The 25,299-nt window shown below is 41.1% G+C and overlaps 1 protein-coding gene across 1 annotated transcript; it reads right to left on the bottom strand.

Moving 5' to 3' along the window:
• Positions 1–2,899: 2,899 nt before the first annotated feature.
• On the bottom strand, positions 2,900–24,650 carry CRLF2 (cytokine receptor like factor 2). Its single transcript, XM_054016527.1, has 8 exons — positions 24,571–24,650; positions 17,487–17,598; positions 16,176–16,351; positions 14,719–14,858; positions 13,518–13,677; positions 10,274–10,388; positions 5,871–5,955; positions 2,900–4,559 (listed from the first exon to the last, which is right to left on the bottom strand). Exons 1-8 carry the CDS (start codon positions 24,644–24,646, stop codon positions 4,302–4,304), a joined length of 1,122 nt encoding a protein of 373 aa, XP_053872502.1. The 5' UTR covers positions 24,647–24,650; the 3' UTR covers positions 2,900–4,301.
• Positions 24,651–25,299: the final 649 nt, after the last annotated feature.

Here is a 25,299-nt window from a genome sequence, read left to right as displayed (position 1 = left end):
TTCCACTCAGAAAGGCGTTCAAAAAGAAATAAACAGGCCTGGAGGAAGAAGGTAAATTGACAAAGAATCAAGTGAAAGAGTGGGATGACGGCAGGAAAATGGTCAGGCCCGTGGATCTGTGCAATTCAGGTAGAGAATTGTGCAACATCTTTTTTTAGCCACCTAATCATATTATACAAGTTGCTTTGACAAAAGCCAGGGCCTGGTATGCTGTGGGCAGCATGGCATCATAGCACCACCAAGACAGGGATGGGCTTGGCTAAGTGCGCTCTGCATGGATGGAACTAGGGCAAGGGAAAACAAATGTGTGTCACACGAATGACTAGGAAGAAGGGACGTCACTGCACTAGTTAAAGTAGCAGCCCTACTGCTTGTAATCCCTTGATTTAAATTAAAGAAAAAATCTTGCTGTAATGGGCTATAAATTACCCTGAGGTGACAAACCACTTGTACTGAAAAGACCAGCAGGTGTGCAGATAAGAAAATCAGCTGGGGTAGTCTGGGGTAGCCCCTTACATAGCATTAGGCCCCAGCCCTGCATTATGATCCATGCAAACAGACTACTGTGCCTGTGTGAATTCCAGTATGAGAAAGCATAAAAAATGTGTACTGCTACAAAGGAAGTTGTTTGTTTGCAAAAAAGGGAAGAAAAACTCAAAGCCCTGAAAGTGTCCAAATAATAAACTGCATGAATGGCCTTCTAGTCCCCAACTAGGATTACCAGGTGCCCAATTTTCAACCGAACAGCCAGTAGAAAAGGGACCCTCCCGAACCGTTCCCAGCCCGGTGAAAATGAGTGTGTGAGTGAGGGTGGGGGAGAGCGAGCGATGGACAGAGGGGGGATGGAGTGAGCGGGGCAGGGCCTTGGAGAAGGGTCGGGGCCAGGGTGTTCAGTTTTGTTCAGTCCAAAAGCTGGCAATCCTCTCCCCAACACAAGAGAAGAATAAAATATAAAAAGTGGATTCCAGATTTCCATGCCCACATTTTCAAGTGATTTTAGTTACCTCCAGTGTGTGGAGGAGGGCCCAGCTTCAGACACCTGGCAGGGCTGAATGCTCAGAGAGTGCTAAGCACCCACCCACATGACATCAGACCCCTTTTAGGTATCTCAAGTCGGGCACCCAAAAATTCAACCCCCCCAAATTATTAATCACTTTTGAGAAATTTGGTTTTAAAATATGAACTCAGTTGGAACTGGGGAGTCTAACAAAAGAACTCTTAAAACAATCGTTCTTTAATCTGCTGTGTAAAAGAATACCACATTTTAAAATTAATGTTAAAGTCTCTTAAATTCCCTTGTATGCGTCTTTAAGAAAATAAATTATGATAAGATGATGAGACTGCCTACAATGGCATGTAGCTAATCTTCATTTGCTAGCAGAAAATATCTCCAACGGCCAGTGATGGGATACTAGATAGGGAGGGCTCTGAGTTACAACAGAAAATTTCTTTCCCAGGTGCCTGGTTGTTGGGTGTTGCCAAAATGCCCCAGGACCAACTGATCACTATATTTGGGGTTGGGAAGGAATTTTCCCCTGGGTCAGATTGGCAGAGACCCTGGGGTTTTTCCGCCTTCCTCTGCAGCATGGAGCATGGGTCACTTGCAGGTTTAAACTAGTGTAAATGATGGATTCTCTGTAACTTGAAGTCTTTAAATCATGATTTGAGGACTTCAGTAACTCAGTCAGAGGTTATGGGTCTATTACAGAAGTAGGTGGGTGAGGGTCTGTGGCAGGGCCGGCTCCAGGCACCAGCCTGGCAAGCAGGTGCTTGGGGCGGCTGCTCAGGAGAGGGGCGGCACGTCCAGCTATTCGGCGGTAATTTGGCGGACGGTCCCTCACTCCCGCTCGGAGCGAAGGACCTCCCGCCGAATTGCCGCCGCAGATCGCAATTGCGGCTTTTTTTTTGGGGGGGGGGGGGGGCTGCTTGGGGCGGCCAAAACCCTGGAGCCAGCCCTGGTCTGTGGCCTGCATTGTTCAACAGGTCAGACTAGAGGATCATCTGGCCTTAAAGTCTATGAGTCTAAAATACTCAAATTTGTACCTTAAGTTGTGGGATGACCATAGGAAGAACTTGGAAGGTTATCGCAACATCCTGTTGGTTTTTGTTTTTCCCACTACATACAGGGGGGCAAAAATGGGATCTGATTCAGTTACTCATATAACAACATCATGGAAAAGAAATTGTCCTCAGAAGTATATTTGAGTTTGTAATAATATTTGAAGTACCTCAGACAGTCTTAGCATCATAAGTTGCATATCTTGAACAGCTGATGTGGCAATAATTTGGCTATGATAGCAGTCAAGTGATTTTCTGAAATTTCATCTATATTTCAGTTATTAAATGTCACACCTCTTAATTGGTATAGTACATTTTCTCACTTCCCCTCCCAAACTGTATATGTGACACATTTTGGGCTAGTTTCTCAGACACCACAGAATGACTAACGCCTTATCACATGTAACCATAAGAATCAACTTCAACACTTGTAAGAAAACTTCTTTTTTATTTCTTTAATCAATATTTTTAACAGCTTTGAATGCATGTGTCTAGATGCATGTGGAAGACAGAAATTCTGTTTTGAAAAGAATTTTGAGATTTAAAAATTTGGCTTCATTCTGAATCAGAACAAACTCCCAAATGTATAACTTATTCACAAAAGGTCCAAAAACAACAAATTGTTTCAATTGATCAAAATGTTTTGTTTCTATTTTGACACTTTATTTTATATTATAATATATAATATAATACATTACAAATTCAAAATGAAAAGTCATTTCAAAATTTCAAAATTGTTTTATTTTCCTGAAAAAAATCAACATGCCATTTTGACATTGTGGAGACTTTTCTTTTTCTTTTTCTTTTTCTTTTTCTTTTTCTTTTTCATTTTTCTCCACAATGAAATTTCAGTAAAATCAACATTAGTTCATAAAGCATTTCTATTTCAAAGGCACTTCACTGTCTCACAGAAAATGACTTCATCGGTGTTTTTTTCTGACCAGCTCCATTTCCATACGGTAATGTCAACTTACACTAACTGAGACGCTAGACTGACATATTAATCCTGGGTGTACCTACTTTGCCTTAAATCGACTTATGCCAGGGATGAATTTCATCCTAGATATTTGACTACAATGTTTGCTTTCAAGAAGCATGCACATTAAATGATGTAGGAAGATATAAAAAACACAGTTTGGATGAATCAAGTGGGTTTTCCCGAGTCTGCTATCTAACAAAATGAGGTTAGAGAACAAAAATATGACATATTTTAGCTGAAGTTGGAACACATACAATAAAAGGCTGATATATGAATAGCAAGTCATTAATAAAATCTACAGTTGCTGAACATGCTAAAAGAAGATTTAAAATATCGAGCAAAGATGAGACTTTCTCAGTCAAATCAATCCAGCATTAAGGATGAATTATCCCATTTGTCTACAAGAATGTGTCTACTATATGAAGAGAAAACCTTAAGGACATGGACATGACTAGATGCCATGAGCCTGATCTTGCAATAAGGTCCACATGCACAGACTTCTGTGCCTGCATGGACCCCCTACTACATTTGAAAGGGCTGCACAAACAGAGCTCATTGCAGGATCAGGACCCAGTGTGATTCTGTACATCCTCACTATCATATTCCTGGGGGCAGATTATGTTTTTTTCAGATCCTAGCTCCATTAGGTGTAGTGCAAATGTTTACCCACCCATGAGAGCTGCTAGAAGCATTGCGCTTGTGGCAGGAAGGATGACTTCTGGAGAGCAGAGAGTGCACAGCTCCTGCCATCCCCTTTGGAAAGGTGTCACATGTACTCCACCATCTTCTGCTACCGGGTGAGAAGGAGAAGACAGACGATGGCGCTGCCCTAACTATTACATTTTCTGCCACTCAGGGAGGCTAGTGCTATTGTTTTCATTAACTGCACATAGTACGTGCACTCCCTCAGATCAAGGACTGTGTTTGTGCCCAGCTCTTAAAAGGTGTGCAGTGAGTGAGCAGGGCTCTTTGAACGCTCACCATGCAGGACGGGGCTCAGTTTAGCCATAGAGATGGGCCCAAACTAGAGCCCCTAAACCAAATACAACTGAATTGCCATGCCCTCTTCTTTCTCTAATGGGCCTGCATAGGTTGTTGCTAAATTCTGGGAAAGTTGCAATCCAGATCCAGATTGGATAGCTTTCTATGTTATGCTAGGCAAGCCTGATCCTAACTTTTTACTGTACTTAGATGCTCCTTTAAAATCATCAGGATGCTGTGTGCCTTTTCCGGACACCATATGTACCTACTGCATTATATAGTTTCATAAGATGACATACATGTCTTCATTCATACAAAACTTAAAACTCCTGAAAGAAACTGTATCACTGGCTGGTGGTGGCAGACAAGTGTTATGAGCAGAACTCAGATAATCTCTTTCATTCATGTTTGACAATTCACAAAGCTTTTCACTAGCTTCCTTCTCATCTTCCTGCTCAGTTCTCTCCTCAATGATGCACTCATGTTCTACACATTCCATCTTGGTTTGGCCCATTGCATTGTCAGTTTTGTCAATCCATTCCTAGGAGAATGAAATGTTGGTGTCAGCAAACACCCTAATTTCATTTGAAGCAAGCACAGGCTACAGTGATCTTCACCATTGCTCCAGTAATGGCATGACCCCAGGACCTACATAATTGGGGGATGTCATGTTGGAAAGAAGGAAATAGCAGGCAAGCAGGAAATAAGACAAAAGCAAAAAACATGAATGCACACAAAGAACAAGGAAAACTTCAAGAAAATTACCACTAAGGACACCTTCAAGTGTTGGATTTAATTATTATATAGCACTTAAGTGATAGGTGCCTTCAAAATACACTAGATTAATACATTACCTCCCACCCCCCTCCATTTGTCCTGGTTTTACAAATCCTTTAAGCCAAGTCCTACCTCAATCAAAACTCAAATTGACTTCAGTGGGAGATTTGCCTGATTAAGGATCAGGCCCTTTATTATTATTTTGCATTGTATTATTAATTATTATTATTTTGTATCTTTTCAAACTTACCTTGGGCAAGTACATTTTTGACTCACAAGTAAAACATTATTATTGGTTTTCATTTTCATCACCATTGTAACGGTGGCCCAGTAGCTATTATGCATCAGATAGTGAATATTCCTAATTATTTTGCCAGGCTGTTTTCAGCTATAGCATAGTCTAAATGGTAAGGTGCTGGGCAGATTCAAGAGTATTCAAATAAAAATGCTCTTCATGTAAGCTACATACATTTCAACTTAATGGGAAGCAAACACAAAGTTCGTTCCTCTGTCAGGATGTCTGAAGATTTGCTGTTTCAGAGCAAGCTGTGTGCTAAAGGATTGGAGGGCATAGTGGTAAATCAGGCAAGTTGGGAAACCGTGGTTAGTTTTGTAAATGACAAAGGCTTGTGGCCTTTTGTTACAGGAGGTCTGGAAAGCAGATTGTACAGTAATTTGGCATGCTGTGATCTCTGCTTTTCATGCTGGCCACCATTGCTTCAGTCTTACCCTGTCTGTCTGTATGTTTCCACATATCTTCTCTTCTACTTTCACTGCAAACTCCCCTGGGCAGGAACTGTCTTCGGACAGTTTTTAGCACATTGAGTCCTCTTCTATGATTGAGGTCCCTATGTGCTACTACAGTGCAAATAAGTAATAATAATCATTCTTCTGTAAGACCAGGTGGTCAAGTAGTAGAGTGAGAGGCTGCTTTTGGACCAGAGAGCACTTAGTTTAAACTTCAAAAGAGACCACAAAGCTAGGCTGCATTTTTTAAATTATGTGCAAAGTAGGACTGTTGTGTTGGAATGAATGCAACCTCACCAAGGAAGTTCAAGAGTGCTTGGATATTTACCTGGAAGTTTCCATTATGATCATTAAAGAGATCAGAAAATATATGCTTTGGGTCTGGTATAACAGGCATGACTGACTTCTGAAATCTGTAAATAGAACAAAACAAAGTACGGTAAGCATTCAGCTGCTCTAAACTCTGCCAGCTGGTAACTATCCCAAAGGAACTATCTACTGGCTGGGAATTACCTGAGCACAGCATATCTGGCAATGTCCCCTCCCTTCTGGAGTTGTGGTGTAGGAGCCAGTCATAGTGGCTGTATGCCTGCTACAGAACTGAGGCCTGTCTCTGCTTTTCTGCTATTCAGAGTAGCATAAACAGAGTGCAGAGGAGAAGCAATTCTGGGCCTATAACATCCGTGGACTTTCCAGTAACTTATCTCCAATAATGTAACTGTGGTTCAACAGCATAGGATTTTTCAGAGAGAAAAAAAAGGTAATTCTGTGGTTTTGGCAGTTGGCAGCTTTTGTAGAGCTGTAATAAGTGTACTGTAGATCTAAAATGATGAGCACAGACATGCAAACCATAAATCTTAACATTGGCATCATCTTGTATGGGCTGACTTTGCTCATCAGTGCAACAGAGACTGATGCCAAGATCACTGGTGCTTTGATCTTGTCCAGTACTGAAGCAGGCAGTTGACAGAGAAACAAAGGAGTGAAAGTCAGCTTATTGGTAATAGGAAAAAACAGTTGGTTTTAAAGATTTAATTTGGACTCTAAATAGGAGCAGTAAATAAAGTGGAACAGATAGCATTTTGCCCTGAAAAACTCTTTTTTTAATTTCCTCTGGAAAACTACTCTAGTCCTGGCCGTAGGCCTCATAGGACTGGAAGAGTCACCTCTGCACCCTCATAATCACCCTAGTGGTCCCTGAAAATGAAAGTCTGGGGAAGTACAAGAAAAGGAAGTTCTCGGTGCAGCATATCTGGAAGCCTGAATTAAGGTGTTGGCTTCCAGCTCCTCAGCAGCCATTAAAGTGCAGTGTTTAAAGACTATAACAGCGTTTAAAAGAGAACTGGATAAATTCATGGTGGTTAAGTCCATTAATGGCTATTAGCCACGATGGGTAAGGAATGGTGTCCCTAGACTCTGTTTGTCAGAGGATGGAGATGGATGGCAGGAGAGAGATCACTTGATCATTGCCTGTTAGGTCCACTCCCTCTGGAGCACCTGGCATTGGCCACTGTCGGTAGACAGGATACTGGGCTAGATGGAGCTTTGGTCTGACCCAGTACAGCCGTTCTTATGTTCTTATGTTATGTTCTAAAGCTGACTTCATTATCAGGTAAGTAATTGAGTGCCATGTAGTCTGATCTTGAAGTCAAATCCAGCAATAGCATGGGAATTAAAAGTAGCTCCTTCCTGGCAGCCAGTGTTCAGACGGGATTCTACATTTGGCAATCTGATTCAAGTACAAATCAAGCGGTGCTGCAAGGCCACTGTATGGAATTTCATAGTTACTCTGGGAAAGACTGAGGCTATGTCTACATTATAGACCTTACAATGGCACAGCTGTATCGCTGCAGCTGCCGACTGTAAGGTCTCCCGTGTAGCCACTCTATGCCTACAGGAGAGAGCTCTCCTGTTGGCATAATTAAACCACCCCCAATGAGTCGGCGGGAGAGCTTCTGTCGGTGAAACTTATGTCAGTCAGGGGTATGTTTTTTCACACCCCTGACCAACAAAAGTTTTACCAACAAAAGTGCTAGTGTAGACAAACTCTTAGCTTTCAAGGGCTAGAGCCCTCCCACAACTCACACATTGTTGGAAGGTTGGCAGAAATTCAGCTGGGAGAGACTGTCTCTCTAGTTTATTTTTAGGTCCTATTGATGTTTGGAAAGAGATAGTTTGTGTTATATTAAATGGGCAGATGTGACCCTTTAAGGTCAAGCCTTCCAAAATGTAGCCATTAGCTGTATTATTGTTATTTGTATTATTGTAGTGCCTGGGAGCCCCAGTTATGGATCAGGACCCCATTGTACTAGGACAGAAGTTCCCAAACTTGGTTCGTGGCTTGTTCAGGGTAAGCCCCTGGTGGGCTGCGAGATGCTTTGTTTACCTGAGTGTCCGCAGATACGGCCGCTCGTAGCTTCCAGTGACCGCGGTTCACCATTCCCAGCCACTGGGTGCTGTGAGTGGCCATACCTGTAGACGTTTAGGTAAACAAAGCGTCTCACGGCCCATCAGGGGCTTACCCTGAACAAGCCGTGAACCAAGTTTAGGAACCCCTGCACTAGGACAAACACGTTTTCTTTCATGTAGCCTTCATGCCCAGAGGCCCTTTCCCAGGCTCACCTGCCATGCTTCCACTCTTTCCTGTTCTACTGCTTTGTCAACACAAGAAAGTTGTACTCATTTAACTTAATATCCGTTTTTAAAACATTTGCCTAAACCAATGCAAACCCTTGGATGGATGCTCTTATTTGAGTTTAAGGATGGCTTATTTTGGTTTAGCTTAAACTGATTTCTAACTCATTTGAGCTAGACCAAAATAAAAATTTCCATACTGGGCTTTGCCCCAGTTTAACTAAATGTGTTTAGTTAAACCAATGCACCTTTCTTAAGTAGGTGAGGCCATGGGGTATTCTCCACTGCAATCAATGGTGTGATTGCAGCTCAGGTAGGCATACCCCTGCTAGCATTAATCTAGCTAGTAGAGCTAAAATAGCAGTGAAGACCTGGCAATACACATCCTACCATGGGCTAGCAATGCGAGTACACATTCAGGATTCTGGAGGCTTGTATAGCCTGTGCTGAAGCCCACGCTGCTGGGTCTACACTGCTATTTTTAGCAACCTAGTTAGATTAAAGCTAGCATGAGTATGCCTACCTGAGCTGCAAATCACACCTTTGATTGCAGTGTAGACATAGGCTGAGTTACTTCACAAAGCACACTTCTTCAAGGAGAATTTTAGTCTATGGTCTATATATATTTCTTTTCTCCACCACCCTCCCCTCATGCATCCCTGCCCTATATTTGTCCCTTTATAGTGTGCCTGTCTTAATTTAAGTTGCTAATTGCCATGTATAATGGTTATACAATAGAAATATACAAACGATAATGAATATTCTCAACTGCAGCTTCTTTAAACATGATTCAAGTTCCATAATAGCTATCACTCTTGCAACATGCACCCTTTTAATATTTAGTACTGTAGCTCAAAAAATTAACAGAAACAGCCTAAATTCTCCTTGGAATTGCAAGCCCGAAAGACTGTTAACAAGACAGAATGCTCATAAAATGGATTTTCTTTTGAGTGCTCACAGCTGTTACGATTATGTTGCTTCCAACGTGCACTTCGGTGCCACAAAGTTTCAGTTTTTGTTTCTCACATTTCATTTGTAATAGATCGGATGGGGCAGGAAGGCAAGTGAGTGAGTTGGTAAGAAGAATCTAGTGCCAATGTTTTATAAACCCCAGCCAGGAGATGCTATTTTTAAACTATCTTTACAATTTATAAAAAAAAGAAAAAAGCAAATGCAGATGTCTTGGGGCTTTGATCCCACATTTGTCATTCAAGCAGTAGTGTAAGTATGGATTATTACAATAATACTATTTCCATCCAAGGGGCCCACAGCCCAGGTACTACTGACAGAATCTTCACAACATCACTGAGGGTTATGGTAGTCTTGTTAAGGCCATTAAACAGATCAGGAGACTGCCACTCACTTCACCTCTCCTATCCCCTGCTTCTCTACCACTATTTGAAGCCCTCCCATGTAATCACCCTTTACACCTTTTCATCTTTTACCTGCCTCCTTTTCTGGCTCAGCCGTTCCACCACCACCTCCCCATCTTCCCCTTTCACATCTTTTGCACTCCTCCCCTTTACTTTTGCCATCCTTTCTTCTTTGTTACCCTGCCTTTCTCACCCTGCCACTCCATCACCCTTCCAACTGTCACTCTTCAGGTAGAAGGAAATTCTCACCTTCTGTTCTTAGCTCCTCTAGTAGAAAGTATGTGTCTGCAGCTGCAGAGTTCCCTGCTTCTATGGCGGTGAGAGTCGGGATCTCTGATTATAGGCACTCCAGAGACGTGCTCTGTACAGGGATGGCAGCAGGAAACTAAAGAGTGAATGTCTGGGTCTGCAGTCTGTAGTCTGTAGGCTGAAGGTGCCAGAGATTCTTTGGTTGGGCAATGATTCCATGGCATCATAAAGATCAGTGGGAGCATATTAGGTTGGGGAGCATATTTACTTATTCTTTGTTTTCCAGTATCACCTACAATGTGCGAGGCACAGGACACAACCACAAGGAACATGCAATCTGTGCCCTCAAGAATTTGCACTTTAAGAGGACAAACAACAATGGATGGTGGAAGAAGGATAGAATCAAAATATGCACATATTTTACATATGTTGTATTATCATGATACAAATATCAGTAGGGACCAGTAACACTTACCTTTGGCATTTGCACAGAAAAATCTGAAGGAGGAATATTACTAGAAGGACTGCCAGCACAGAAATTAAAAGGATCACATTGTCTGACAGAGGCTTTATATCATCAGCACATGAATCTAGAAATAATCACAAAAATAATATTTTAAAATGTCATGTTTCTATAAATGTAAATTTATAAATGTACCTATTGCAGATGTTCTCTTTAAAACAATAGCAATGTTAAGGAAGAAACAAGACAAACTAATCTAACTCTGCAAAAGAAAAGCACAGTTCCTTCACCCTTGCAATGAAATGCCTTCTCATGGTGTTAGAGAGACAAGGTGGATGAGGTAATATCTTTTATTGGACCAACTTCTGTTGGTGAGAGAGGCTATGTCTACAGTACGGACCTTACATCAGCACAGCTGTACCACTATAGTTGTGCTGCTGTAAGGTCTCCCATGTAGCCGCTCTATGCTGAAGGGAGAGCTCTCCTGCTGGCATAATTAAACCACCCCCAAGGAGCGGTGTTAGCTACGTCAGCAGGACAGCCTCTCTTGCCAGCATAACGCTGTCCACATCAGCACTTTTGCCGGTGAAACTTATGTCGGGGGAAGGGGTGCCAACAAAAGTTTTACTGACAAAAGTGGTAGTATAGCCAAAACCAGAGGCAAGCTTTTCAGCTTACACAGAGCTCTTCTGCAGGTCTGGGAGACTAAGTTCCTATAAAGCCTAGTGAATGGCACCTTGTGGAGATCTGATTTGAAGGTGTGGGGACTGAGTGACTGCCTGTGTTTATGTAACTAGAGCAACTCTCTCTATTGGTTTATGGTACTCATTGGGAGTACTGCTTTCCAGCAAAGCGATAAAGGATCATCCAACCTACTAAAGCTGATGAAAAGTGTCCTGTAACTTAATGTGGTCTGTCTTTGAGACTGTACTTAGAAGAACGAGGCACAGAATGGCACTAGGGGTCTTGTTAGATCCAGGGCCAGCTCCAGGTTTTCTGTTGCCCCAAGTGGCGGGGGAAAAAAAACAAAAAAGCCAATCGGTGGCACTTCAGCGGCAGCTCAATTGCGCCACTCTATTCTTCGGTGGCAGTTCGGCAGCGGGTCCTTCACTCCCTCTCTTCCTCTTTGGCGGCACTTCGGTGGCAGCTCAAAGAGGAAGAGAAGGACTGAGGGACCCGCCGCTGAATTCCCGCTAAAGACCCGGATGGAGTGCTGCCCCTTTGTATTGGCCGCCCCAAGCACCTGCTTCCTTAGCTGGTGCCTGGAGCTGGCCCTGGTTAGATCCAAAGCTTCTACTTGATGTTCATATAGCAGCTGCTGGCAAGAGTGCCATTTTTTTTCATTGTGCTTGGCAAGGAATGTGCAAAAGAAAAGGTCAGAAGCAGACCTAGCTAGAGACATGATTTTCTGGAGTGCTGCATCTTGAGAGGGGGCTGCATCTTGAGACCACCAAACACTGAAGCTGGTGAAGCAGGTGGTAACTTGCTTATTGATGCTGTAACAGCAGTGATCAGAGAGCTGCACTGTCTGACTGTTACTTTGTAGGTGGAATACAAAGTGTTGATTTTAACTTACAAATCCTTAAAAGTGAGCTGGCTACTTGGGAGACACCTTCTCTCAGCCTACACTGGTAGAGTTCTCCCATTTTGAACATGACGGGATTGCTGGTGTGGCATTTTCTGTGAAGGCCACTCAACTCTGGGTTATACTTCCACCTTTGGCCTGCCAGAACCTGGATCAGTTAACCATCCAGACATGCTGAAAAGCCCTTCTGTTTTCGGAGGATGTAGGGAATGGTTGGCTGATGGTTAAAGGCGTTTAGTCTTAATTGGCTGTGGGTATTTCAATTTTATTTTTATTGGTGGTTATTGTGGTATTCTATTTTATTCTATTACTATATTCTTTGTATTATCTCATAGTGATTATTGGAAGTATGAACTACAGCTAAATTTCCTAGAGCTATGGATGGGAATTTTGCATTTATAAATCAAAATCAAAATCAAAATAAATAAATAAATAACAGCAAGGAACCCTGAAAAGTTCTATCAAACAGGTATGTCAGCAGCATATATATCTTACAGACAGACAAGGTAGATAAAACTGTGGGAGAAAGGAAAAGGTATTATCTAGAACAAAAACATTAAATCATACATATGAGATCTCAATGGCAGAGGCAGCATCTTTTCCTTCTTTATCTCTGTCATTGAAAAATTGCACACAACATTTGAACAATCCATGAATCAGCTTTGTGTATAATTATCAGTGTCACTGTAATTCTGAAATCGTGCAGTGACAAACTTCCCACTTTAAAGGGAAATTGTACAGGGCCTAGCACAATTGGAAACTAATTTCATTTCGGGTATCTAGGTGCTACTGTAATACAAAGCCTATTTGTTACTGGCCAAATCAGTACCTGCTTGCGACAGCTGTAGTAACATAGATGTGAATTGAAGGATCAGGCCACCAACCCCAATTTGCACTCATGAATCAAATTATGTTTGAAAGGGCTAGGAATTAACCTGATCCATCTATCATCATGATGGCAAATTGCAAAGGGATGTATTCTCCTTGTAGATTGAGCACCACCCACATCAATCTCTACCTGGTTCCTTAGGTGGTCTGGATAGATATTCAGTTTATGTCTATTGCTGGCAAATTTATTGTGCCACCAAAGCTTTTGGTGACCAGATGATTGTCAGCTGTGTAGCAGCATTCCTAGATAAACAAGCTTCATAATTCATTGGTATTCCATCCTATTAATATCTCTGTACCAAGAAAGCCAATGAAACCAAACCATCATTGATGGAGGTGGCTGCTGGTTTCAGTTTCAAATATTCTCATTTTGGATCTTGTCCTGCCACTTAATATGGAGCAGTGATCAAGTTTCACTGCCATACAACAGAGATGGTATAACCACGGTTGTGTAGATCCACAACTTCATAGCAAGCTTGATGTCATGACCTCCCCACAGAAGTCACTGAAGAGCCTGAAACATGGCAGCAACTGTCTGTGTCACTTCCCAAGTATTTAACAGATTCAAGGGAAATTCTCCACTTCCATATTAATGTCTTAAATCAATGATGCACTTCAGGGCAAAGGCCAGGATGCTCGGTGCTGCTTTAGACTCGGTTGTTCCATTGTTGACTAGATCTTTACTTTGAATTAATCTGATGCACCACCTGACATCCCATCTCCCAGCCTCCCCTCCTCTGATTATATTTCCAGCTAAGAATATGAATGTAGCTTAGCATTTACCTAGTAAGCTGCCATTTCTCCAAACTGTTACCTCTGCCCATTCACTGGCATAAGGAATTCTATTGCAAACAGATGTTCTTTCCAATCTGACCCGGAAGGAGTAGCACTTTTCAGGATCAAACCCTTGCTCTTCAACTTTGCAACATGCAGATTTTCTAGACTGGACAGAAAGATATTTGATCATTAATGATTAGTTCCTACATATATTTTTCTTCTCACAGTATTATACTATATCATTGTAATAACAAACATAAGAAATGAGCTGACACAAATAGAACATCCCCAAAAAGTTTAGGAGTTCTGGATCTTGGGTGGATTTTCCTCATTCAGACCCATTTCTAGCATAAACAATGTTACAGTTAAGTTAACATATAGTTCTTTGTTACATTTATGCCTCAATAATTATTTGCAGTGAAACAAACAAAATTAGCTTTGGTCCACAAAGCATACACATGTTAGTTATGAGCCTAGGAAGAATTAATTCCATGAAATGAAATGTAAAGCTGGTATTTATGTTCTAGATAAATAAAATACCTGGAACATTGTCTCTTTCCCATCTCCTGTTCTCTGTTGTTTTTCTTCTTTCTCCCATTTTTCATCTTCATTTCCCATTTATGACTCTACCTCCCTGCTCCCATACTTTAATTATTGCCTTTCCTCTATGTCTTCTTGACATGTGCATAAGCAGTGAAGTGTAACTCCCTTGAAATGTGGCCATTTACTGGAATGCTGACATTCAGCACACATTAGCTATCCAGTAGTCTAGCAAATGTTAGGGCTTGCCTTCACAGCAAAAAATGATGTGTTTTTTACTGGGGGTAACTAACACTTCTGAGCTATCCTGAGGTAAAAATACAGTGAAGACCAGCCACTTAGTTAACCATGAGGTAAACTCCTCAAGGCCAATCCCTGAAGGAGATATAGGACTGTTTTGCTTGACAACTTTACCTTTCTTTAAAGTAAAGTGTCTGGCCTTCAGCATGTATTTACCTCAGCATAGCACATGTGTGTTAGTTACCCCAAAGGAAAAAATGCACCTTTTTTTTTGCAGTGAAGCTTAGTCCTTATTCTGCTTCCAGCCCATCAAATGTATGTTAATGGGCTGGGATGGGCCTGCTGGGAAAATCTATGCTGTCTGTTCCATGGAGGTGCCAGTCCCATCTCTTTCCTATGTTAAGTGAGAATTGCAAACTCTACCCACCTGCCATTCTTTGTCATACTTGCTTTTATACTGAAGTTCAAGCTCCAAGCACCTTGCTGCCGTCTTCGGTTTATTACATTCTATAGTAACTGTATCTCCTTTCCAATGGAAGGTTACATTTTCAGGCGGATTGGGTTTTACTGAGGGAAAAAAAGAGATATAAATTACACAATACACTCTTAAAATGGATCACTACAACTCATTTCAAACCATCGCCCCCACGCCCAAACATTTCTGGAATTCTTTAGACTGTCATGCAGTTCAGAGCTCCTGAAAGGTTTAGTTTTCCAGCTGGCCTATTTTCTGTACATCAAAATGTAATTCAGACCCATGGCATCATGCACTTGTGCTGTTCTAAATTGACACATTGTTTACAGATGGTCAGCTGTTATGGGCACAATATTTTGAACCCTTTGATTTTTTACCTCTTAGCAGTGGAAGTTGCATCTTCATGGGAATTGGAGCATAACACCCCTTCCTCAAGTACATTAGTGCACCCTCTCTTTTGATCCACACCACCTGCAAAGAAATCTAACTACTTCACTCCCATTCCTGTAGTATCTGAGCACCTGGTAAATATTACTGAACTTTCACAACACCCCTGTGAGGTCTGAAGCGCTATTATCTCTGTTTTAGGGATGGAAGACTCAGGCACAGAGATCCAAAGTGACTTGCCCAGTCTCTCACAGGATGTTTGTGACAAAGCTGGGAATTAAACCTGAGTTCCTGAATGCCACTCCAGTGCCTTAGCCATAAAACTACCCTTCCTCCTGGGAAGCTGTCCTAACTTTAGAAGACATGCTCAATGATGTTCTATAGCTGGTTTATTTTATTTTATTCTATTTACTATTCGTTCCGACTATTCTGTAGATTTCTTTGCAATAATAGTCATTACATGTTGAACTCATAAGACACAGCTACATACATAAAACCAATAAAAGTGTAAGAGAAATGGAAATGCCTTTCTCTTACTCTTCCAGTGCTTTCTCACTGTAACCTGTTGTCATTCTGGCATTGTGATATCATATATTTACCCCTACACTATGAAAATGGAACCAAGGCTTCCAGTTGTTGCTACATGTATGTTTATATGTTTTACGTAGTCAACTATACTAAATATTTCAAAATTCAAACATACCTACTTTTTGAGTGTTCAAAATCCAGATTTCGATCTGAATTTGGGGGCCTTTATTCAAAACAAGTAGCCCCAGTGAAGACAATTGACTACTGAAGTAAGTGTTGAAGAAGCAGCCTCACTATACCCAAACAGAGAACAATATTCTATTTTGTCCCTCCTGATAATATTTTATACACTTGACTAATTTGTCATCTTCCTTGATAATATTTTATTCTCTGAAATAGTTCTCTCTCTTCATATCAGACTCAATACAAAAGAAGATCACTGAAGGCACTAGCATTACCAAGGAATTTGGTAATGTCGTTGCTCACTCACTTACTAAAGAAATCAGATTTTAGCGTATAATTGAAAAGCTCTTCGCTTCCATTCTTATCCTTTAAAGAGATGGTAAGAGTGGGTCCCTCTGTCTTAAAGAGACAGCCAGAATTGTAACCTTGCTCAAGTATATAGTTGGGGCATTGCTTCCAAGCTCTGTTTTGAAGAGCTGTGCCAAATCTGCAAGTAAAAACAAAATAAAATTAGTTAATGCAGTTATTTTGTTATCTATTGAAATGAGTTAGCTGCTTTTTGTCACTTTAGCTTATTAAAATACTTCTCCCAAATGATATTTGCATGGGAGATTTATAGATGGGATTTTCAAAGCGGAGAAGGGGAGTCCAGTACCCAATTCCCATATTTTTTAAATGGAGATATCCCATCTCCTAGAACTAGTAGGGACCTTGAAAGGTCATTGAGTCCAGCCCCCTGCCTTCACTAGCAGGACCAAGTACTGATTTTGCCCCAGATCCCCAAGTGGCCTCATCAAGGATTGAACTCACAACCCTGGGTTTAGCAGGCCAATGCTCAAACCACTGAGCTATCCCTCCCCCCATTGACTTTTCAGACATCTGTTCATTACAATTTGAGATTGTGAGGTTTCTTTAATATTGTCTTTTCTAAGAAGGGAAGGGTTTGCTTTAACAGCTGTGTCAGACAGTGTCCTATTTCTACACCATTCTACTGGGAATGCTGCCTCAGATACCCACTAACAATTGAGTAAACCTCCTACTGGCTGACTTGTCATTGACCCAAAGCAACTATAAATGTTTCATTTCCATTTGCAGCATCAACTGATTGCTACACAGCTCTCAATTAAACAGCAGCTAAAGCTGTGAGTGTGTGTGAAAAATGGCTCCAAATGTTCTGATACACTGGTGGGCATCACAAGAATGGACAAAACTGTGGGTGTAACCACCTGCATGCCACTAAGTATTCAGCAGATCTGATGGTTAGTTTGGAAAATAGGGTTGTGGTGTGGAGCGAACATAAACAAGTCTGCATATTGATCTGAATCAAATATAAGCTTCTCTTTCATTTGCGGGTGTAGCTCAAACACAACTTGGACTGAGTGAGATGTCTAAGGGTAGGTCTGCGTTGCAATTAAAACACCTGCAGGTGGCCATGTCAGCTGACTCAGGCTCGCAGGGCTTGGGCTACGGGATTGTAAAGTTGTGGTGTAGACGGGCTGCCAGACCCCCACAAGCCCAAGTTAGCTGACAGAGGCCATGGGTATTTAAGTGCAGTGTAGACATACTTTCAGAATCACTAAGCAAAGCCATTAACCAAGGGGAAGAGGATAGCCAGTACTTACCTGTAAAAAAAAGTCACAGTCCTGTCAGGGAAATAGTCTTTAGCTGCCCATGTGATCTGCATCTGTTCACCATTGAAATTGACTGCTGTGATTTTGATGGTTTCTTTCAACCCTGTCATTGCAATGACAAACAAAACAATTTCAACCCCAGAAATCAAGGATATGACCACACATTTGTTAAGAGACCAGTAGTTCCGATTTAATTACTCCACAGTCACAGAGGACAGAAAAAATGAGAGGTGATGTGAAGACTTGCAAGGCAGGGAAATAAGACTAAAGGACCTAGAGAGGTTAGAAATATGGATGGAAAATAATAATGGCATTGAGATTGGAAAAGTGCAAAACAAGGCCTCTGCAGAAATATAATCTGAAACATTTGGAAGGAGAAACCTGGAGAACAGTAGTGAATGAACTACACCTAGGGACTGTTAGGCCTGGTCTACACTAAAAAATTAGATCGGCCCAGCTGCATTGCTCGGGGTGTGAAAAATCCACACTCTGAGCGATGCCTGACCTAACCCCCCATGTAGACAGTGCTAGGTTGACAGAAGAATTCTTCCATTGACATAGTTACAGTCTCTCAGGGAGGTGGATTACCTACACCGATGGGAGAACCCCCCTGTCTGTGTAGGTAATGTCTACAGTGCTGCAACTGTGCTTCTGTAGCATTTCAAGTGTAGACAAGCCAATAGTGTACAACAATGATATGAGTCTGCAAGGCCATGTGGCAGCACAATAAGCCCATAAACATGTGCAGAGACATCACACAGCAGAGCAGGTTGATGTCAATCCCTCATTATACAAATCCAGCATAACTGCCCTGGAATATTTCATTTTGTTCTGTGCAGCTCAATACCAGAAAGATGTCAGCAGATTAGGAGGAATGCAGAGAGTAGCAATACAAAATTATTAAGTATTTGGGAAAGAAGAACAATGATCCTGATTTCTTCTCTCACGCCAGTTTTGAATAGGTGTAACTCCAGTGTCTTCAATAGATTTACTGCAGATTGGTTGCAGTCTGAGAGAAGTATCAGATCTGAATTTGGGTAACTTGTGGGGCTATACTGAAATTCAGCTTTGAATAGCTCTTCAGAGGAAATCTAGCCAACTTTCTGATATTTGCTTCAGCCAAATAATATTTCAAATACCTGCTTGAAGTGGAATCATTAGAAAGAGGCACTGCCTCCATATAGTATATGCAGCATCACTGATTTGGCCATTTTTTATCCCTCTCCTTCTGAATTAGTTGGCTAGTGTCCCAGATTTGGATCAGTGGATAAAAAGAAATTTTATGGTTTCTCCCAATGGACCTGGCCACTTCTCCCTACCTCCTTATGGCCAGGTCACCTCAGAGCATCTTACTATCGTCACATCCTCTTTCCGCTCCCATCCTCCTGCTCCCCACTACCAGACTTCCCTCTTGTTCAGATTCTAGGCATCTAATCAAAGCCAATGCTGCTTCCAGTTATTCAGGCTTGATTAGAATACCACAGTGGTATATCAAGAATATTCCTCAGAGCTTGACTAACAGCCAAGATAAACAGGGTACAAATATTTGAAGGGTGCATATATCAAGGAACCAGAGGAATTCTTCTGGGTTATATAAGAAGCATAAATATAGGTAGTGGAATGAAATCAAGAGTAAGAAAATTCATGTTGAATATCAGAAACAAAACTCCTAAAAATGAGCTTTATAAATGGTTCCAGTTCAGAGTCATTTAAAAATATGTATCATATATTACAAGAAAAATTACTATAGGGAACAATTCTGCACTTGCAGGATACAGGTGATTGGGCCTGAGTCTTATTGACACAAAGGCCACTTTACACATCTCTGGCAGTGTGAAATGGCCTTAAAGTGGGCATAAATTATATCTGTGAATAGTTAGACAAATGTATAATGTGTTTTTCCTTACTTTTCCATCACATCTCTTCTTTTAAATAAAGATCCCATATTATTAAATTTTAAAAAATTGAAATATTTTTATATTAGTGTATACGGAACACTGCACATCTTGAAGTCCCTTTACACACGTTAACTCATTAGTCGTCACAACAGCCTGTAGAGGCAGGCAAATAAATATTTTGATTAATATTATTGTGACAATTTTTCATTATATAAACCAAGTAGGAACTGTTAACTTTCATGTGTTAGAATCATAAAAAACAAATAGTGAATGTTTGCACTGCATGCTTGTTTAATCACATACTTTCAAGGCTAAGTCAAATTCAATGCTCATTTAGTTTTCCAATGTCAGAATGCACTGAGTTATAGGTAAACATAATGGCAGGCAGTAAAGAGGTGTTCCTATTCACATGGAGCATTTGTATGTCGGATCCAAAATGACTCTGGAGTACCTTGAAGCCCATATGCTGTCTGCTGGATATGTGTCCTTCTCAAGGGGAATTACTTCTTTAATGTCTTTCAGCCAGCTATTGGCCTGTGGAACTGTGAGATATAGCACTGTCCTTTTTTTAGGGAAAGTTCTGGTCTGAATTTCTTTATATACCCCTCAGAAATATTGTGGGTGGCCAGATGTGAACATTTTTGTGTTAATTCCCCTTCAAATTTGTGGTGACTATCAGTACATATCTGGAAGTTTCCTCGTCATTTTAGTACATATCACAAGGACCTCTCAATATACTCATAAAAAATAAACCACAATTCCTGTCCTTTTGAACAAGTCTATAATTTATTGTTTTTAACAAGGAATAACTAATCCCTGTGGAAGATGTCAGATTGGCATTTAATCCTTGATCTCAATGGTGAGATTACCAACAAGGATGCCAGCTCTAGGGCTAATTGTGATGCTGGGGTAGTTTGGGGATGTGGACACAAGTGCACTGAGAATGGGATCAGAAAATGTAACTTATTTTACTTAGAACACCTCACAGCCATCATATGCTAAGGGCATTTGATCACTGCTGACCTCCTCTCCATACTAATCAGTGACTAAGGTAAAAGGTTCTGTAATCCCATTATCGATCCTCTGAACCAATCCTTCCTCAAGGCCAAATCCTGAAGTCCTTGATTGAGATCCTGCCTTTCCCTTCCATGTGCAAAGGGGAACCTAAATGGCAAATCTCCCCATAAACCCCCCACCCCATAGAGGCCCCTCATCAGGAACTATGTACTGTTCAAGATCTGCAGACTCTGAGTGGACACATCAGGGAAGCCACCTGGGCTCCTCTGGATTCCCTTTCAAAAGAAAATAAAGGCTGCTGGGGAAACTGAGGGTCAGATCCTTCCTATTTAGCGAGAACACACACCCACCCTTACACATCCCTCATAAGCACAAGGCAGAATCCCAGGCTCTGTGATCACTTCCTTCTGACATCCCAGAGGGGATGGAAAGGGATGGGGAGGAGGTGGGGCCAGGGATTCTTGTCCTCCATGAAAAAGCCAATAGAGATGATTGGTCACAAAGGACAGAGTAAGTTGCTTCCCACGAAGAAGGCCTCCTGGTCCGTCTCCTGTGGGAGGATAGCTCCACACTATCCTATAGTATAGGCTGTGCCTTAAAGGCTCAATCTAACCCTGGATAAAGACCTTATATTGTGGCTTTATATGCTTTTTGTTTGACCTTAAAGACTGTCATTTTGATTCCGAGCCTGCAGAGACTTACCCATATGGCACCTCTTGAAGAATCTTGCATCTGAAGAAGTGAGGTTCTTACCCACGAAAGCTTATGCTCCCAATACTTCTGTTAGTCTCAAAGGTGCCACAGGACCCTCTGTTGCTTTTTACAGATTCAGACTAACACGGCTACCCCTCTGATACTTTACCCATATGCTTAACTTTACATTTAGTCCTCTTGTCTTCAGTGGGACTATGTGCATTGTGTAAAGCTAACCACATGCAGGAATCTTTGCAGAATCATGGCCTTATTCTGCACGTAACTATAGGCCAGCTGCATATTATGGACTGGAATTCTGAGATTTTCACATCTCTATTTGACATCTAGCAAACATGGTCACTGATGTGCACACTTTGTAAATACATTAACAATAAACAGTGATTAATTAATAGAAAGAGAGTAGGGAGTTATAATAAATCATCTGGTCAGGTAGGAACCATCTGATGTACTCTGGTTTCTAGGAACTTCATAAGAGGTAAGTGATGACATAACCTGTTAAAGATTTTAAAAGAATGTATTCAATTACAGAGGACTTATATCATTTTAAATACATTTTAAAATCATTTGATTATTAAAGTATGCATTGCTGTTGAGGAAATGAACATCAGACTCTGCACTTTTTGGGTTTGCTTTAGTATTACATATACATTTCACAGCCCTCTCCAATACAATATGTGTTCCAGAGAAGGGACCAGGGACCAGATCCTCAGACTCCCTCTGAAATTAATGGGAGTAAAATACTTTTGAGGATCTGGACCCATGCTCTCTCCTTAAGTATTGGGACAGTACTGTGGGCATCTTTACAAATAAGAATATAAATAAAGAAAATGTATTATATAATATTTTAAAAGGTTGACTCAGATCAGCATCCAGTAGTTTGGATTCTTTTCCATAGCTTATCCGAACGTTGACAACCCCCTCTTACGCACCACACTTCCTGCCCCTTTTGCTGCAGGGATGCTTATTGTCCTCTATGGGCAGACACTGCATTTTTGGAAGGAGAACCATCTTCTGCCAGTGGAAAGTGGCTTTCATGGGAGTGAAGTCAGAGAATTTTAACTTGGGGGGGTGGAACAGGGTAGAGCGATAAAACGAGATATTTTCTCCCCTTTTCATAGGCTTCATGATTCCAAGGAGGGAAAGTGGGATGGTCTCAAACATTGAACTATCCACACAGTCAGGATCTTTACAAGCCAAGCTGATGCCTCATTTCATAATAATTGTAGCCCCCTATTTTGCCCACTGCCCCACAGTTGCACAAGAGCAGGGAGGTCACATGACAACCCAAAATGACAGGGAAGAAGCAGGGTTATTAATTAATAATCATTATTATCATTATAATTATTTGTTACTGTAGCATGGCTGGAAGCCAAGGCCTCATTGTGCTAGGCTCTGTACAACCATACAGCAAAGAGACAGTGCCTGCCCTGAAGAGCTGTCCTGGATCCATGCTCTCCTGTGTTAGCCAGTGGACATGGCCAGGAACTCAGTCAGGAGCCTGCTGCACTGCTGGAAGGGCCACAGCAAGGTCAAACTCTTCCAGCTCTGGGGAGAACTCTATTTTTGTTCTCTGTGGGAAAATTCTTGCTGGAACTCCAACAGGATTGATGGTGCACCACATGGCCCTCAAAGACAGGGTCTTATCAGCACAGTTGAGCGCTGAATGCACCGAAGTGTGTAGAAGCATAAATACGTGAAATACATGATCTCTGCATGTGCAGTAGGTCGTCTGATAGGAAAAATAAGCAGAAAATGTAACTATTAGTTGAGCCCACCATCCTCAATAATTTATGCAAGTAGAACTCGGAGCAATTAGGTAAGCAGCAGAACTGCGAACCACAAGTTATGTTTTTCTTTATTATTGAACCAAAAGGAACACCGTAATAAGCCGAAATGTAATGGAACAGACAAAAAACACTTATCTACAAAGATAACAGAATGGAACACAAATGTTCTGGAACTGTTGCAGTCTCACCAAAACAACAAAACAGAACAAACAAGAAAAACCACTTCTGATTTCCCCAAACTGATTAAAACCTAATAAGCAACCACACATGCAGTAGCTCCTAGCCTCCTGTATTGAACCAACCTGAGAATGATACCCTGCAACTGATCCTGCAGCCGCTACTTGCACTGAATATTACTTATCCATGACAGCAATCTCATCTAAGTCAGTAGAACTACATGTAGGAAATACCGCTACTCAGCGTAAGCACTGAAAAGCAAGAAATGAGCTTGCATGACTCAGAATAAAAGGGTAAATGAATCCCTGTCTTAAAAATGAGAGGGAGTGAGGTGGAGAGAAAGAGAGTGCATATGCCTGGGGGAGATGTATTCCTTATTACATCTACTGGGCTTCATAGCAGGTGGAGGTGGCAAACAATTGGTAGGATCAGTAGACACTGCAGTATCTAGGCACTACTAGGCTGATTCTCCACAGCCCTCCATCTTGTGAGGTCATTTATGTTTGTTCAAATTGGATCTAACATATGTGAATAGTAGAGTGTTACATCCACTTTGTAAATAACTGCACCAGGTAATTAGCACTGGAACATGGGTCCGTGTGTCACTGAGTTGCCATAAGTGATATGTTTCAGACATATAATATAATATAGAACAGATTTATAAAGAAATTGATAAAGTGTTAGAAGAATCTTAAACCATGATTTTTTTCATGAAATTCAGAAATGAAAAACAGTAACTTAGTGTTAACAAGAATGAAGGTTAAATTATCACCCATGTGTGCTGGGTGGGTTTTCTTTATGGATTTTTAAGTCAATCTGTTTATTTCTTAGCATGAGTAATAATGATACTATGCAATATAACTAAAGTCTTAGATAGATATTCTAATGTCCAGGTTACCAAATATCCATTCTGTTACTGTGAATTAATAATAAATGAGGTTTTTCCCCCTGGGAAATGTATAATTAAGTATATACTTTTTCAGTATCCACAGGTCAATGGATAGCTGCATATTTTCCCACATACTGTTTAATATGAGAGAATATTAATTGTTTAAGTCTTACTTTAATCTCTGGTTTTTAATATGAATGTCTGGCCAGAAGATTGCACTTCTATTTTTTGTACATGATCCCTGCTAGCATAATTTATAACTTTGGTACTGTGTACCACTCCTCAGAGTTTTAGGAGGCCCTCCCATTATTTTCAAACACAAATTTACAAAGGTCTTCCCTGAATGTTAACTGGAAGAAACCATTTTAAATATTTCTGTTATATCCCTATAGATTTGTAAAGAAATAGGGGTCAAATTCATGCCTGGTGTAGCTCCACTGATGTTACTGTGACGTTACACCAGTGATAAAGCAGGCCTTATTTTTTTTAAAAGGTATTATACTGGATAAAACATGAAGCAAATAAAGCATCCACATAAATAATGTGAATCTGCACATCAGTTTTTAAAATTAATATCTGGAAGTTCAACTTACTTTGTGCAAGTGGTTGAGAAGCCACCAGGTTGCCCAAGATAAAGATTGCTGCATGGGCTTGAAGGACTAACCCCATACTTGCAAATCCACTTAATATCGGAGACTGGAAGGAACTAGAGGAAATGACAACAGGAAACAAAAAATTAATTTTCATGTAGATACAAATGTATGAATGAAATATATATTACTACAGGACAGCAGCACTTCACGTGTTTGCCTATGTTATTCACATTATGTGATACCACTGTTAGGCAGAAGAATAATAGTAATTGAATAATAATAATTACTAGTATAAGGCTTAATCATGCCTATTAGCCTCTGATCTGCTTTGGGGGACGGGTATTTTTAGCACTGAAGGCACTCCAGGACCCAGTGCACCATGATGACACACTCCATTACCTGGCTCTCTTACTGACCACAGTTCCACAAGCAGGGGGAGAGCAGGACCCAGGAGTAAGCAAAGGAGAGGGGGCAGAATATTCTGGCATTCTGGGGAAGAACAGCGGCTGCTATAGCCCCGAAGAGGATGCAGTATGTTTTCCTCTCTGCAGCTAAGTGGTCCCCTGGTTGCTGTACAAGGGCCATAAGATGATTTTTTTTCTTGCCACACTTTCTATTGGCTAAATCTCAGTTGGACTGCAGCTGTAGGAAAGAGGGCAGGTGCTGCTGTTATTCCAGGCCCAGGGAGGAAAGAAGACACAAGGAAAAAGTTCTTTAGCACTCCCCTCA

Source organism: Malaclemys terrapin, chromosome 1 (genome assembly GCF_027887155.1).
Source record: "Malaclemys terrapin pileata isolate rMalTer1 chromosome 1, rMalTer1.hap1, whole genome shotgun sequence".
Classification (NCBI taxonomy): Eukaryota; Metazoa; Chordata; order Testudines; family Emydidae; genus Malaclemys; species Malaclemys terrapin.
The sequence above is the reverse complement of the archived record's forward strand: the minus strand, read 5'-3'. Positions and strand labels throughout refer to the sequence as shown.

Bases quoted from the DNA above. Each gene is read 5' to 3' on its own strand.
- CRLF2 (XM_054016527.1), bottom strand. From the start codon at position 24,646: ATGGGGTTAGTCCTTCAAGCCCATGCAGCAATCTTTATCTTGGGCAAC. The intron at 17,599-24,570 runs GTAAGTTGAACT...TTGCAATGACAG, and splicing joins TTCTCAACCACTTGCACAAA to GGTTGAAAGAAACCATCAAA. The intron at 4,560-5,870 runs GTAAATATCCAA...TCATTCTCCTAG, and splicing joins ATCATAATGGAAACTTCCAG to GAATGGATTGACAAAACTGA.